At 47.1% G+C, this 15,682-nt stretch overlaps 2 protein-coding genes across 2 annotated transcripts in view; one reads left to right on the top strand and one right to left on the bottom strand.

The window, feature by feature from the left end:
- The window catches only part of LOC146203535 (exonuclease mut-7 homolog), an 86,080-nt gene that overhangs the window by 30,250 nt on the left and 40,148 nt on the right, over nt 1–15,682 (bottom strand). The window lies entirely within an intron of this gene.
- LOC146203536 (uncharacterized) lies at nt 12,667–13,893 on the top strand. The gene has a single exon (XM_084587530.1). The coding sequence runs from the start codon at nt 12,667–12,669 to the stop codon at nt 13,891–13,893; it is 1,227 nt and encodes a 408-aa protein (XP_084443656.1).

The raw sequence follows: 15,682 nt of genomic DNA, 5'->3' as shown, positions 1-15,682 counted from the left end.
CCTTTGCCTTGCATACAACGCACTAAGGTTCCATCATTATTGACAGTGCAAGTGGCTCTTTGTTACAAACGGCTTATTGCAAGTTCTCAGACTTTGCATCTGCATGCAAACTGAAGCGACACTTGAAAACGACAACTGACGAGCATCTGCTCACGAACATGGTTCGCAACCTTCCTATAGGAACTCCTTATGCCCAAACAGTTTTTGAAAGGTTTTTTTAAAACTTAGAAAAATGCATAATTTCATAATGTTATGTTATCTACCACAGTTTTTAAAACTCTAATATAAAACTTTCACTTTTGACTGAGTGAGAAAAAGCTGTGCTGGCCACAGTGATGAGCTTGATGGCGGTCAAGATGGCGGCATTCTTAAGTGGGAGGAACTTCTTTTCCAACTCAGCTTTACCTCCCTGCATTTAAAATATCTAGAGGCTAGAAGGTTTACCTAGTGTCGTGACCAAAGCGGCGAAGGTGAAATATCCTGCTATGCATCGACAGATGGCACTACCACAAGCAGACGAGCTACAGACACTCCAGCCTGTATGGGAGCAATGCTATTGGGTCCACGTCGGTTATTGATGCGGCAATGCCTGCTGCATCTCTTTTATCAAAATGTTAAGAGTGGAAACTTTTACGGGCCGCAGCAATGCTTCACACGTTAGCGTGCCGCGACATAAACAAAAACAAGTATCGCCAATGGCCGAATCGAGAGAAAAAAAAAGAAAAACACAAAGCAGCAGCTGGAAAGTCCTTATGGCAGAAAGTTTTGTGCAAGCACGTGTTGAAAAAGCCTTGCTGTAGGTTTCTGCGCAGTGCACGGCTACTGGTACCGCCTCATTTTAAGAAACTCTCTATGCGCCGCACTCCTTGTTCACCGTTTTTACGAAGAAACACAGCCCAGTCAGTGCATAAAACTTAATCAGTTAAGTCGTAATTAGATGTCCATGCATTCCGCAACCCTTATCTTGGGAAGTTTCCTCTTCTGAGAAAAATGTAGGAAACTAATCATGATATCTGCTCGTAGCTGCACATGTTGCATCTAAAAACAAAAAGAATGTTAATGTGTTTCCCAGCTTTACTACCAGCTTCTCAACTGGCTTTGATGGGTACACTGAGCCTCAAAAGGTTCTTTGCTTTCAAGTAAAGTAATTATTGAGCTATATAGTTGGTGCATATGCTCCACAGCGCTAAAAAAAACACACACAAATAGACACTGACAATCATGCAGTGTACGTCCTGTCCGTGTCTATCTGTGCATTCATTTTTAGCACTGAGAAACTTTCTTTTCTTTCTTTTTTTTTGCGGGACATGCCTCTATGTAGGAGGAAGCATCCGGAAAAGCTGCGACGGTGTCATCGGTGATCGAATGCTGGCCCCTCACTACCTATCATAGTTGTGAAGTAGCAGTTTTTTTGTGCAGCATATTTAGGGTTGTGCTATACCATTTCTCTTCCTATTTCGCATCGATCTGCTAGTCGAGTTAAAAGATAGTTTGCGACAAGGATTCGAACCGACGCCATATGTACAGTACCGGGCAAAAGTGGGAAGACAACGCGATTTCACAAAACTGCATGCCAGCGTTTCCTGACAGTACAACAGCTGTTTTGAAGACCTGAGAGCACATTTGTAAGGCGTGCACTATTATGCAGAAAAACAGCAATCGTAGCGGGCCGCGTGGTCTCTCCACTTTTGCGCAGCACTGTACATCTAATTTTATCTTAATCAGGGTATCCACCGAGAAGTGAGATATACAGTCAAACCCACTTATAACAATATTGAAGTGCCATGGAAATATCATTGTTATAACAGATAATTGTTATAACCGGCTCAGGCCAAAAAAACAAAGAAAACATTATAGACTACATATTTAATGAGGATGAGGTAGCTTCCACTTTTTGTTTCGTGGCGGGAAGAAACCAGTAATCCGTAAGCATTGTCTATTTTCACGGCAATCTGGCCTACATTTTTCTGCAGGGGATCCAACTGCTGAACATAGTGCAGTGGAAGGTTCTTAACAAAAACAAAGTCCCGCAAAGAGTCTATCATTCTCAAAGCTTCCTGATGAGACGCAACCTGCACAGGTTCCGCTTTGCCATCATTGTGATCGCTACAGGTCACCGTCCTCTACCCCAGTGACTGTTGCGACGATACCCTCGTCTGTCAACTTTTCATCTGTTGCGACTGCGTCGTCGGCATGTAAAAATTCCTCAAGTCCAGACACCTCGCTGTCACTACTGCTCACTGTGGACCAGTTCGGTCATCGCTGCATCGGCAGGAGCTTCGTGGCCTTCCGCGTCGCCGGCATCCCCAGCAAAGCCCGCCTTCCTGAAGCAGTTCATGATGGTGGTGGAACTTCTGCCCATGCTCCAAAAATGAACTGCACTGCCATCAAGAGCGAGACCTTCAAGTCTAGTGCCAGTCGGCATTCTCGGACAGAAATGTCAAGGTTCAGCGCGAGCCTGCTCAAAACACGTCGGCGATACAGTGCCTTGAAGCAAGCAATCACGCTTGCATCCATAGGCTGCAAGCCTGCAGTGGTGTTAGGTGAGAGGAAAAAAAGCTTCCACATACGAGAGCTTCTGAGCTGTTTGGTGCACAGTTCAATTGTTGAGCACAAATGCCATGTTCCTGCCTTCGCGCAACATCCACTGATCAAACTCGACCAGCCACTCTCGGGAAAAGTCCGTGCGGCATCCATGCTTTCCCGGTTATGACGGTAGCGAACAGGGATCCTCGCGGCCCTACAAAAACAGCGGGGATACTTGGATTTCCCAATGATGAAGTCTGGGCACTTGTCGCTGCCCGTCCATGTTGGCACACACGAAAACAGTCACGTGCAATTTGCTTTGCTTGCTGCCCTTACAGGGATCACCTTTGACAGCGTGCGTCTTTCAGTCCGCGTATGCTTTCGGACTCGGATGCAGGAAAGTATTTCCTCAAGCCATTTCTGCCTAGAGTCGAGATCGAGCGATTATGCCTCACCTACAACTGCCTTGTAGACAGACTATATTACATGTCTCTCCTTGAGCCATTGAATCCAACCACCAACAGACTGGAAATCGGTGTTACGCAGGAGGTATGCAAAGTGCTTCGCCTTTTCCACTAAAATCAGGCCACTAATCAGCAGATTTGCTGCACGGGGATTGAAGAACCACTGGTAGAGCGCCTGTTCTATGTCATTGTAGGCCTCGTGTCGAACCCTTTTCCGGCCATCATCCATTGCATGCGCAGCCCTGACATCGCTTTTGTTCTCAATCTTGAGCGCGTTGCGGTTGATTGCTGATACTTTCGGTTACGTCAGGCTGTACTTGAGCACCAAGTTGCACACTTTTACGCTGTCCTTGTGCTCACGTACAATGTTCCGTTTAAATTCTAGCGGTATTGCTGTTCGCTTCCTCTTCTGCGCTAGTTGTGTCACGCTTCCTGAAGGAGGATCCTTCATTGCTGTTCACGGAAAATCTAGGGCCAGCAAGATCGTGGCAACGATGATGGCACACTAGAAGAACCATGCTAGAAAGACATGTGCACGAACGCGGCTGCACGCCTGCCATAAAACATGCAATTGCAGAGGGACCTGGACAAAACAAATAGGGGAGAATGGTGCAGTGCATCACGGTCAGCACACCCTCAGAATGGACTGCTCCACCGTGCAGAGGCAGAGAGCATGCGAGTTGAGCGCTCAAAGCAGCACCTTACACCTTCCCTCTTTCTCCACGTGAGGAAGTGCTCCGTCCTCCCCCGAGTCTCCGCACCATGCAAGCTTCCTATTGGAAAGGTACAGCGCAAAAAGACGCAAGACGAAAAGAAGATGGACAGACGTACGCTGTCAGTCTTCTTTTTGTCTTGTGTCTTTTTGCATTGTACCTTTCCATTATGAACCAATAACAACTTTCCCAATTGTCTATGCTTATGCAAGCTTCCCTGGCACACCCGACGAGTACACTGGCTCGATGCGCTCTGTCCAGAGTTCTTTTCTTTTACTGTCGCTGCATCAGCGTCTCCGCATACACGTGCGCTTTTGTGGTCGCCGCGTTTCCACATTGACTTTCAGTCACCGTATTTGATTGTTATAACCGATAATATATGACACCATTGTAATAAGCGGTTAATTTTATCATAGAACACAAGGCAAATCTGACGGTGCAGCGGCTGCCCATTGTTATATTCGATATATTGCTAAAACCGGTATTGTTATAAGTGGTGTGAGCACTGTGTGGCGCTTCATCTTCCACACGGCTGAACGTGCTGCTTCATCTTCATCCTGCTCCCTCTTGTAGATACCCATCGTCATCGCGGAGTGTGTTTGGCTGCAGTGTGCAACCAAGGCTTCAGGTCTGCAATAAAACCTGATCCCCCAAGTCCGAACTTCGCGTTACCTTACACGTGGTGGAGGTACGCCTTGATTTCCCTGCTGCTTCGTCACCTGCATCCACCTGGAGCTCCGTTCTGGCCGCCGTTTGACCCCGACCACCGTCATGACTCAAGAGGGCCACTCCGCTATTCCGGCTTCTACCAACTCGACTCCAGCTCCCCTTGCCACTTGGACTGTCAGTAGCCGTCAGCGCAACCCGCAGATGTTCGCCGGTCTCTGCGGCGATGACGCTGATGACTGGCTCGACAGCTACGACCGGGCCAGTGCTTTCAACCGGTGGGACGATTCTCTTAAACTAATTAATGTGTCCTTTTATTTAACGGATGTGGCCAAAACGTGGTTCCTAAATCATGAATCGACGATTCCGGACTGGGCTACCTTTAAACAAAAGTTACGCCAGATTTTTTGCGCTCCTACTGTTCGCACGGAGTCCGCCAAGAAGAAGCTAGAAGCTCGACTTCAGCAGTCCAATGAGACCTATACCTCTTATATAGAAGATGTTCTTGCACTTTGTCGGCGCATAAATGACACCATGCCAGAGGCCGAGCGGGTTTGGCACGTCCTTAAAGGTATTGGGCCACTCGCCTATAACGCCCTGGCCGTGCAGAACCCTACCACGATCGACACCATCATATCGACTTGCCAACGCCTTGACGAACTACAGTCAATACACCTGCAGTCTGATTCCACTTCCTTTGGTTTCACTGCCGACACTGACCTCCGTGCGCTTATTCGCGGATTAATTCGTGAAGAGCTCTCTGCTGAAGGTAATTTGTGCCGCCCTGCATCTGAGCCACATCCTTCAAGTGCCAGCCTGCATAGCATTGTCAAAGAAGAGCTGGCCTCAATGACCTTTACCCCCCCAACACCGGTCGCTCCTACCATCTTTCATGTGACAACATACGCCCAAGTCACGTTCTTGCCGCCTGCAGTTGGAGCACCTACGCCACAGGCGCCTACCACTGCTCATGTCGCCGCATTGGCACCACCTGCCGCGGCGCCGACATACTACCCCACCTGGCGCCAGCCCGCCCTGTTTGTTATTACTGTGGGTACCGAGGCCATATTTCCCGCTTCTGTAGTCGCAGGCTCCAGAATAAACGCCGCGGCTACGACTCATTTGAAGCAGACTACCCTCCTCGCTTCTCCGGCTCTAACCACCGTTCATTCCCTGATTATCCCCTACGTTCATCACCCCCGCCAGAAAGCCCCGCTCCGCCTGGTGGTTACAGGCCTTCAAGACGCCGTTCTCCTTCGCCTTTTCGCCGCTCAACCTCGCCTCTACGCCAAGCTTCTCTGACGACCCCCCGCCTATAGGAAAACTAACCACTGCAGTTTTAGGAGGGAAAACTGCACTCTTCGACCATCCCAAAAATCCTCCGGAACATCCCTGGAATATTATTTTAGTTTGGGTTGAAGGTTTATCTGTTGAGGCTTTGGTTGACACGGGCGCTGCTGTTTCTGTGATACACACTGACTTGTGCTCCCGCTTGCGAAAAGTGAAAACGCCTTACGATGGACCTGAACTCCGTGGAGCTAATGGTGCAATAATTCGGCCTTTTGCTAAGTGTACTGTGCGAGTTTTTGTTGACGGTGTCCGCCACCATGTACAATTTGCCATGATGTCACCGTGCGCTCACCCAATTATTTTAGGCTGGGATTTTCTGTCTGCCGCATCAGCCAGCATTTCGTGTCATGACAGGGTCATTTACATGAACGAGAGCGATCAGTCTTCTGAACCTCCCGAGCCCCGTCATCGCCTGCTTGCCGCTACTGACTTAGTGTTGCCCCCTGAATGCGAACAACTTGTCGCGCTTACTTCTACTGACATTGATAACGGAGATGTGCTAATCGTGCCTTCTGATCACCATCTAACCCGTGGAATCGCGCTAACACCAAGTCTTGTTCGGTTTGAGCATGGCACAGCGCTAGTCGCTGCCTCGAACACTTCTCCAGAGCCCATTGTGCTAACTAAAGGGACATGTTTTCCTTGTGCCCTGGACATTCACCCGGTGTCCCTCACCACCCTTACCGCCCCCTCTTCCTCACCAGCAGCTTCTTCCGATGCCTCTCTCTGTGTTCTCTTTGGCACGATCAATCCTGACCTTCCTGCGACTCACCGCCAAGCTTTGCAGGAATTACTACGAAAAACCCCAAGCCTCCTTTGATGTCACTTCTCCGACCTTGGGCCAAACTTCTTCTGCAAAGCCCCGCATTATTACAGAAGGTACTTCTATTGTTAGCCGCCACCCTTACCGTGTTTCCTTATCAGAACGTAAAATCATAGAAGATAATGTGAATGATATGCTCCGACGAGACATTATTCGGCCCTCAGCTAGCCCCTGGTCATCTCCGGTCGTCTTGGTAAAAAAAAACGGAGGGTCTGTGCGTTTTTGCGTTGATTACTGCGCACTTAACAAAGTAACTCGCAAAGATGTTTACCCTATGCCACGAATTGACGACTCCCTCGACTGTCTTCAGGGCGCCGAATATTTCTCCACTTTGGATTTGCGTTCCGGTCACTGGCAGATACCGATGCACAAAGCCGACAAAGAAAAAACCACATTCGCTACTCCCGATGGGCTTTACGAATTCAATGTCACGCCTTTTGGACTTTGTAATGCCCCCGCTACGTTTGAACGCATGATTGACACTGTTATTAGAGGACTTAAGTGGAAAACATGCTTGTGCTACCTGGACGACATAGTTATTTTCTCTGAGACTTTTTCTGATCATTTATGCCGCCTTGATCAAGTATTAATGTGTCTGGCATCCGCCGGTCTCCAGCTGAACACAAAAAAGTGTAATTTCGCCAAGAAAGAAATCAATCCTGGGCTACCTCGTCAGCCGCGATGGCATTCGACCCGACCCTGACAAGCTTGCTGCAGTTTTGAACTTTGCACGCCCTCAGCAGACTAGGGATCTACGCAGTTTCCTTGGTCTATCTTCATACTTTCGCCGTTTCATTCATAATTTCGCTACCATTGCTGCACCGCTCCACCGCCTCCTTACCGACCGTACTACTTTCAATTGGTCCGAAGAATGCGAAAAAGCTTTCCACACCCTAAAAATGCCCTCACTTCGGACCCTGTTCTCGCTCACTTCGACGACACTGCTGCCACCATTCTCCACACCAATGCCAGCAGCCTCGGTATCGGCGTCGTACGTCTGCAACGTCATACCACTTCTCAGGAAAGGTAACTGCGTTTGCCAGTCGAACTCTAACACCAGCGGAACGCAACTACACCATCACTGTGCAAGAGTGCCTCGCCGTCGTTTGGGCAGTTCAGAAATTCCGCCCCTACCTCTACGGCCGCCATTTCACGATCGTTACCGATCACCACGCTCTGTGTTGGTTATCAACCCTTAAAAATTTGACTGGACGCCTGGGCCGTTGGATTCTGCGCTTGCAGGAATACAACTTCGATGTCACATACAAATCGGGTCACAAACATCGAGATGCCGATGCTCTTTCCCGTTGCCCGCTCCCAGAATCACCACCTAGTGCTTCTTCGCGCCTTCCTGCGTGCACCCTCGACGTCCCAATGTCGTCCAGAGCTCCAAACATCACCTGTGCTACTCCTGCCGCTGCTCCAGATCGCTACGCCATTATTTCACACCAGCGAGCAGATCCCTACTGTCTTTCCCTTATCAACCTTCTCACCGGTGCTTCTCACCCTCCTACCGCTAGGATGCGCAGGCAACTCCAAAACTTCAAACTTGACAACGGCGTGCTCTCCCGTTATATGTATTGCTCTGAAGGCACCCGTTGGGTCCCCGTTATTCCGAGAGCGCTTCGCACCCATATCCTCGCGGCTTTCCACGATGATGCTACAGCCGGTCACTTAGGCTTTCATAAAACTTACCACCGCGGGAAAACCCGTTTCTTCTGGCCAGGCCTCGCCTCGCCTCAAGTGTGGAAAAATACGGCGCCTCTTGTCTGCCATGCCAGAGCCGCAAACGGCCCACTTCTCTTCCTGCTGGCCTACTACAGCCGCTACCTTGCCCTGCTACTCCTTTCGCCGTTGTTGGCATAGACTTATACGAGCCACTTCCATTGTCCGCACGAGGTAATCGCTGGATCGTCACCGCCGTCGACCACCTAACACGCTACGCTGAGACCGCTGCCCTGCCTAATGGCTCAGCATATGAGGTCGCGACCTTCCTTTTGGAATCGCTCGTACTGCACCATGGGGCCCCTCAAGTGCTTCTCAGCGATCGTGGTCGGACATTTCTGTCGACGATTGTAGCCGAAGTTCTTGAGGCCTCAACCACATATCACAAATTGACCTCCAGCTATCACCCACAGACCAATGAATTTACTGAGCTGTTCCACCACAAGCTTTCTGACATGTTGTCTATGTACGTCGACCAGGACCACCGAAACTGGGACGCAATACTTCCTTTTGTTATGTTCGCTTACAATACGGCTGTACAGCAGACCACAGGTTACACCCAATTTTTCCTCGTTTACGGCCGTTCTTCCGCTACCTTTCTTGATGCCTCTTTCCTTTCTACACATGCCAGTTCCTCATCCTCTCTTCCTGACCAGTTCCTTTCCCGAGTGGCCAAATCTCGCCGGCTTGCTCGCATCAACACGGAAGCTAGCCAGGAAGACCGCAAGTGCCACTATGATGCAACCCCTCACCAAATTTCGTTCCGTCCCAGCGACGAGGTGTCACTTTGGACCCTATTACGCACTCCTGGCCTTTGTGACAAGTTACAGCACCGTTACATTGGTCCTTACACAGTTCTTGCAAAAACCTCCCCGGTCAACTATCGTGTCTCCCCCGTTTACCCTCCTCCGGACAGTCGTTACCGTGGCACTGAAGTTGTCCACGTTTCACGTATGAAGCCTTTTATTCGGCGCAATCCTGCGGACTAATTGCGGCTAGACTGGCCGCTTCAACTGCGCGGGCGAAATAGTGTGAGCACTGTGTGGCGCTTCATCTTCCACACGGCTGAACGTGCTGCTTCATCTTCATCCTGCTCCCTCTTGTAGATACCCATCATCATCACGGAGTGCGTTTGGCTGCAGTGTGCGACCAAGGTTTCAGGTCTGCAATAAAACCTGATCCCCCAAGTCCGACCTTCGTGTTACCTTACAGTGGGTTTAACTGTATTGCGCAGTTCATTTCCCCACAATCCAAGTTAACTAAAGATGTCTAACACTTTGCCACACTCTCTGGGAGTCTTTCAATGCTAAACTTTCAAACAAAACTATGCCAAACAGTGGTTTCGTAGTTCCTTATCGGTCAAACCCCGCTTTTTGTTTTTCTTTTGATGACTTGTAGTGAATGTTTGCAAACTGGCACAGGACGCATCCTGCCTTCTTTAGTCGACATTTTCATGCGTGATGCAGAGGTATCACTTTTCGATTATCACAACCAGCAAAGAGCCGCACAAAGTCATTCGCGAATCATTGTCAGCGTGCACTTTCCGCCTCCGGCGGGGCGAACTACATGAAGAGCAGCTTGCCCGATGGCTGCAGCGCCACCAACACTATGCATCCAAACCGGTTTCACTGCGGCCTACAGATGTGGCGGTTGTTCACGACACTAGGTAAACCTTCTAGCCTCTATATTTATAGGATTTGTGGATAACATGGTACTTGGCTTGAATTTTGATGCTTAAAGTACTACACCATGGCCGGAAATATCGCAGAAAAAAAAAAGCTTTAACCCACTTGGAGGTACCACACAATTATTTCAAACTTCTTTAATGTTCACTGATGTCCTTAACTCCAAGTTCTTTTCCACTGATCATAATTTCATCAATTGAAAATGACATTATATGTTACTGTGTAGCACCAAAAGAGACAGAGTGATACTCAATGCATAGAATACCATCAGATTTGAATCACACTAAATCTCCCAGTGTGACAGTACAGTTCACTGACAGGGGTATGCTTGCCTTTCCAGTATTACTCCAGCAGTTTGCTGGCTTCATAATGATCCTTTTACTTTTGAGTGGGTCCAAGACAATTTTGAGCCATGTATCACAGCAGGTGAGTTCGATTCGCAGAAAGTTAAATGAAAGTTGCTTGATAGGGGCATGACTGATGTTAAACACGATGTGGTGCTAGTGGACAATGCAATTAATAATGATCTCACACAAATGATGAAACATGAAGCTAAGATCACAGCAGGAGTGTAAGTAAGTACAACAAATGAAAAAAAAAATAAAAAATTGCACAATTTTTCGATGTACGCAAGTTGAATGCAGAGAAGGCAGAAGTAAGGTTGTGCAAATATTCAAAATTTCGAATAGGAATTGAATATGTTTTTTATTTGACTTGTATTCAGAAAACTGATAACGAAAAGTCGCTAATTCAAGCCTAGATAATTCAAACTCCACTGCTCGGTCCAGTCAAGCTCCACAAAGTCTATGCATAAAAAAAGGCCCATTGATTCAGACGCAAGTCAGTCCAACTATGATTAATTCAAACTATGTAGCTGCCGCATCTGGGCAGCCTGGTGCCCAGAATATGCCAAAGAAACGCCCCCGCGATAGGGTGAAATTACGAAGCCATGCGCCTGCAAACCAGGGAGAGAAGATAAAACCAGTGAAACAGTGGAAAAATGGGTAATGCCAAACCAGCGCTTCATGGCATGGTGACCGGCGGCACAGGAGGGTAGGGGTTAGCAGCCGCGGCGGCAGCTGCCTGCTCTTAGTTCCGCGTGACCTCTAAGACTCGCACCTAAATGCTCGCTAATTTGGCCACCGTTAATTTGGAAATGAAGATAAGTCTTACCGATGGCGTGGTCACAGCCAACATCCCTGTAAGAATCTTGTCATTAGACGGGTGGTACGGGTCTCACACCGGTTAAGATGCGTCCAGGTACGATTGTTATTGAAGCAACTGTCAAAATAGCGCTCCTCCTGAACGGGATGTTGTGGAGCCGACCAGGCACCTCTGATATGTGCACAACAGCAGGTGTGATAAAACACTGATGCCCTCATTCAGGTAACAGGCAGACTACTTAATTTCAGTTTTATGAGCTTCATGCCATTCGCACTACCCTGCAGTGATGGCAGTAGCGGTGAAAAACATTACTATCAATGCCCCCACTCCGGGCAGTAAAGAGCAGCTAAGTTAAATCTCATTACAAGAGGCACTCGGTTATAAGAGACATTTGAAAATGGTTTGGTTGGTTTTCCCATGTCTGCCATGTTAACAACATTGCATACAAAAGACATGGTTACAAGAGACACTTGGTTACTAAGGACAACTTTTTCAGGTCCTTGGAGTAAATTCTTCACTATTTAGAAGAGACACAACCCAGGTGTGCTCATGCAATGCAGCTGAAGCATACCAACTCGTACATGATGCACTTCAGATTCCCTTAGCTAAATTCAACCACTGGCATCACATTACCGTCACCTACGCAGCAAATCAAAATGCATGAATGACAGCCAGCATTTTTAACTCCTATTTGTCACACAGTGTTTTTAGAATTTTTGGTTACAAGAGACCTTGCTTACAAGAGAGAACTTTTTCGGGTCCCTTGAGTGTCTCTTGTAACGAGGTTTTACTATCGGTCGCGCATCAGCCAGCTAACCGATTTCAGTTTGCACGGTGTTTCAGACACATTCGTTCGCGGTACTGGATGTTTTCCATGCTTCCATCCACTAGGTTTTTCCACTGCTCCGTAAATGCACGCTTGTCAAGCTCCGTTCATCATGTAGTGCGGTGAAGCCTGTGGGGAACGAAATCTCATCGTCCCCTTTAAAGTCGGCTTTCCCGCATGGTAGTAACCCTAGTTATGACAAGATCGAGAGATGGCGCCAGTGTCGTGGGAGCACGAGCGGCAAGGAAGGCCTCGTCCCTGCGCACGCGGGGAAAGCAAAGTCTCTTTGGCATCGAGAACTCGATGTGAGCGGACGCATCCTCGCGACACTCCACAGTCGCCGGCGATGCGAAGCCTTGCATCACTTTTCCTGCCTGGTCGCCCTGTCCGCACATGGGCACCTGGCTTTTTGCCTCCATAGAAAAGCGGCCACCGTGGCTGGGATGGCTCAGACTATGAGGGACGGCATAGTGCAGGGTTCCAGAGAATTCAACCACCTGGGGGTTCTTTCACCCTTTTGCTGTCACGGACGTTACCTGTATGTTTTTGCACTTCCCCCTCTCCGTGTCACTGACATAACGCTATGTTCTCTATCGTGCGTTCAAAACTTCGCACCTGAGTGCAAAGCTGGCACGCTTGGAGTGGATGTGCCATCTGTCGAATCCTTTTACAAGTTCATATTTTCGCCCCGCACTGTGTTGGTACGCACTGTGTCGATGCTGCCATGCCTGGGCATGGCAGCATCGACAGAATGCGGAGCACTAATCCGTTTGTCTACCTTGTGCAGCTATGTGGCCTTCTCGGATGTTTCAACGGTGGCTGTCCGGACATCAGCGTGCTAAACCTCTCTGCGCATGTCCATCTTTCAACGCATCAAGACATCGATCAAGAAATACGCCCACCAGCATTGGAATCTTGGCGTCTGTATCATCGTTTTTCGGCAACACGTGCTGATTGCCAGGAACCTGGACTGCAGGGGGCATCACAGTGCACTCAAGCTATAAATGGGACTCCTGCTTGTTTCGCAGCCACTGGGCATGGCAGCATCGACAGAATGCGGAGCACTAATCCGTTTGTCTACCTTGTGCAGGTGAGCAAAAAGTACGGAAAATGCTTCCGTTCTAATGGCCTATTCCTGTTGGTGCTGCCGTGCCCTTGGCTTTGCTGCTTGCTAGAGGTTTTTACATTTTGTCTGAGGAAATTATTATTGTTAGCAGGTGACATTGAATCGAACCCCGGCCCTGACATGACCCTAATTTTGCAACAACTTAATGAAATCGCATTTGACATAAAGGATATAAAAGAGAACAGATTACTGAATATAGAGAACAAATTAGATGCCCTGTCCAGGCTTGAAAGCCAAGTAACGTTCTGCCAAGAACAGGTTAGTTGTATGAGTACAACGATTGAAAGGCCTGAAGCAAGGGTTGAGCAGCTTGAGAATTATAGTAGGAGGTCAAATTTGATCATTTATGGCATCCCGGAAACTGAAGAGGAAACAAATGAATCACTTGAAGAAACCGTAAACAAAGATATTTTTCATGATATTTTAGGACTCAACCCTGTCCCTATTGAGCGGATACATAGGTTAGGTAAGCCGGACATTGACAAAACACGTCCTGTAATCATAAAGCTTTTAGACATTAGACATAAAACTGAGATACTCAAGAATGGAAAGAAACTAAAGGGAAAAGATTATTCAATTGGCGAAGACTTTTCAAAGAAAGTTCGTGAACTAAGAAAGAAACTATGGGACAGCGCGAAGCTGAATCGAGATAAAAAAGAACGGGTTTCCTTGGTTTTTGATAAGTTATATATCAATAATATCCCTTACGTATGGGACTGCGAAAAAAATGATAAAGTGAGGGTTCAAAAAAACGACAAGGTCACCGCAAATTGGCCCGTGACGCGAAGTTGCTCGCAGCTGCGAAACCACTCACCGAAAAAGTGAGCAGTTCATTTAACTCAGCTTCTTCACTAACACAGATAGCTTGTTTTGCCATAGTAACACGGGCCAATTGAGTAAAAAATGCTTGAGAATAGTTAACATTAACGCACGCAGCATTGCAAACAAGAAAGACTCGCTTGAAATTAAACTGCTGCAGTTCGACCCACACATATCAGTCCTGACGGAAACTTGGTTACGTGACGACTTAGCATATGACCTGGTATTTCCTCCTCATTATAAAGTCGTTCGCAAGGATAGGACCTCAAGGGGTGGCGGCGTAGCCGTTCTCTTGAAAGACTCTGTAGAATGCGACCTCGTATATGACGTTCCTGACCTTGAATGCCTTTGCACGAAAATTTCTTGCTGGGGTCATTCTTTTATCCTGTACGCTTGCTACAGGCCACCAGATGCCACACCCGACTATCTTATTAATCTACAGCATCACCTGTCTTATTTCCGAAATAGGAAAATACTGCTAATTGGTGACTTCAATCTGCCAGATGTGTGCTGGGACCGTTTCCAGAGCGGTACTAAATCTGGGAGCAGTGCAGACGTTATGTTTGATATCATGCTTACTCATGATTTAGCTCAAATTGTTAATCAACCTACTCGTGTACAAAGTACATCTTCCTCTATACTAGACCTAGTTTTTGCTAGCCGTCAATATTCTATGCATACTGTGTCAGTTGAAACAGGCATTTAAGACCATCACCTGGTAAGCGTGTCGATAGATTTAGTTAAGTTCCCTTCCCTCAACAAAAAAGTCAGTCATGTACGATCTTTCAAGGATTATTCTAGAGCTGATGATGCCGCAGTGATTGAACATATGGAAACTTGTTTATCCAGTTTCGATGAAAATGATGTCTGCAAGCTGTGGGAGCAATTCGTCGAAATGTGTCAATACTGTCTAAATACCTTCGTTCCAAATAAATGCAAAAAAGTTCACAAACGCACACCTTGGACGACGCGGAAGATTATTCAATTGAAGCGAAAACTAAAAAGATCTAATAAAAAAAACCGCCAGTTAAGTTAGATTGAAACGCTTAAAAATAATCTTGAACGTGCGGTTCGTGAGTCAAAGGACTTGTACTTTAACACAACGTTACCCAATTTTGTTAAAAATGACCCAAGTAAATTTTGGAACTTCCTGAGTGATAGCAAGAAACATATCTCAAAAATAACATTGAGGGAGATACACTGACTGATCCGATTGACATTGCACGTAATTTTAATTCTTTTTTTCACAGCGTATTCTGTGAAGCAGGTACACAATGTGTACAAAGAGCATCATATTTTCCTGTATCGGAGGTGGACTTTGTTAGCCTCCCTGGTGTATTTGCTTTGCTTTTAGAATTGAAGCCTAAAACTTCTTCTGGTCCTGATAATTTACCTAATGTATTTTTGCGACGCTATGCCGAAATAATTGCGAAGTTTCTTTTTGTGTTGTTTAAAAAATCTCTCTTGTCATCAAAACTTCCGGTTAAATGGAAGACTGCTCGAGTTGTTCCGATCTTTAAAAAAGGCGACTGCACATTATTACAAAATTATCGTCCTATTTCTTTAACTTCTGCATGCTGTAAAATGCTCGAACACATTATTGCTAAACGTATTAACAAATTTCTTGAAGAACACTCCGTATTAAGCGACTGTCAGCATGGGTTTAGAAAGGGCTATTCTACAATAACACAATTAGTTACAATAGTACATACTTTTGCTAAAACACTGGATATGAATGGTCAAATAGACACTATATTTATGGATTTTAGCAAAGCATTTGATAAAGTTCACCACG

Source organism: Amblyomma maculatum, chromosome 1 (genome assembly GCF_055883805.1).
Source record: "Amblyomma maculatum isolate TAMU_Amacu chromosome 1, ASM5588380v1, whole genome shotgun sequence".
Classification (NCBI taxonomy): domain Eukaryota; kingdom Metazoa; phylum Arthropoda; class Arachnida; order Ixodida; family Ixodidae; genus Amblyomma; species Amblyomma maculatum.
The sequence above is the reverse complement of the archived record's forward strand: the minus strand, read 5'-3'. Positions and strand labels throughout refer to the sequence as shown.

Coding starts and splice junctions, on each gene's coding strand:
- LOC146203536 (XM_084587530.1), top strand. CDS start 12,667: ATGCCTGGGCATGGCAGCATCGACAGAATGCGGAGCACTAATCCGTTT.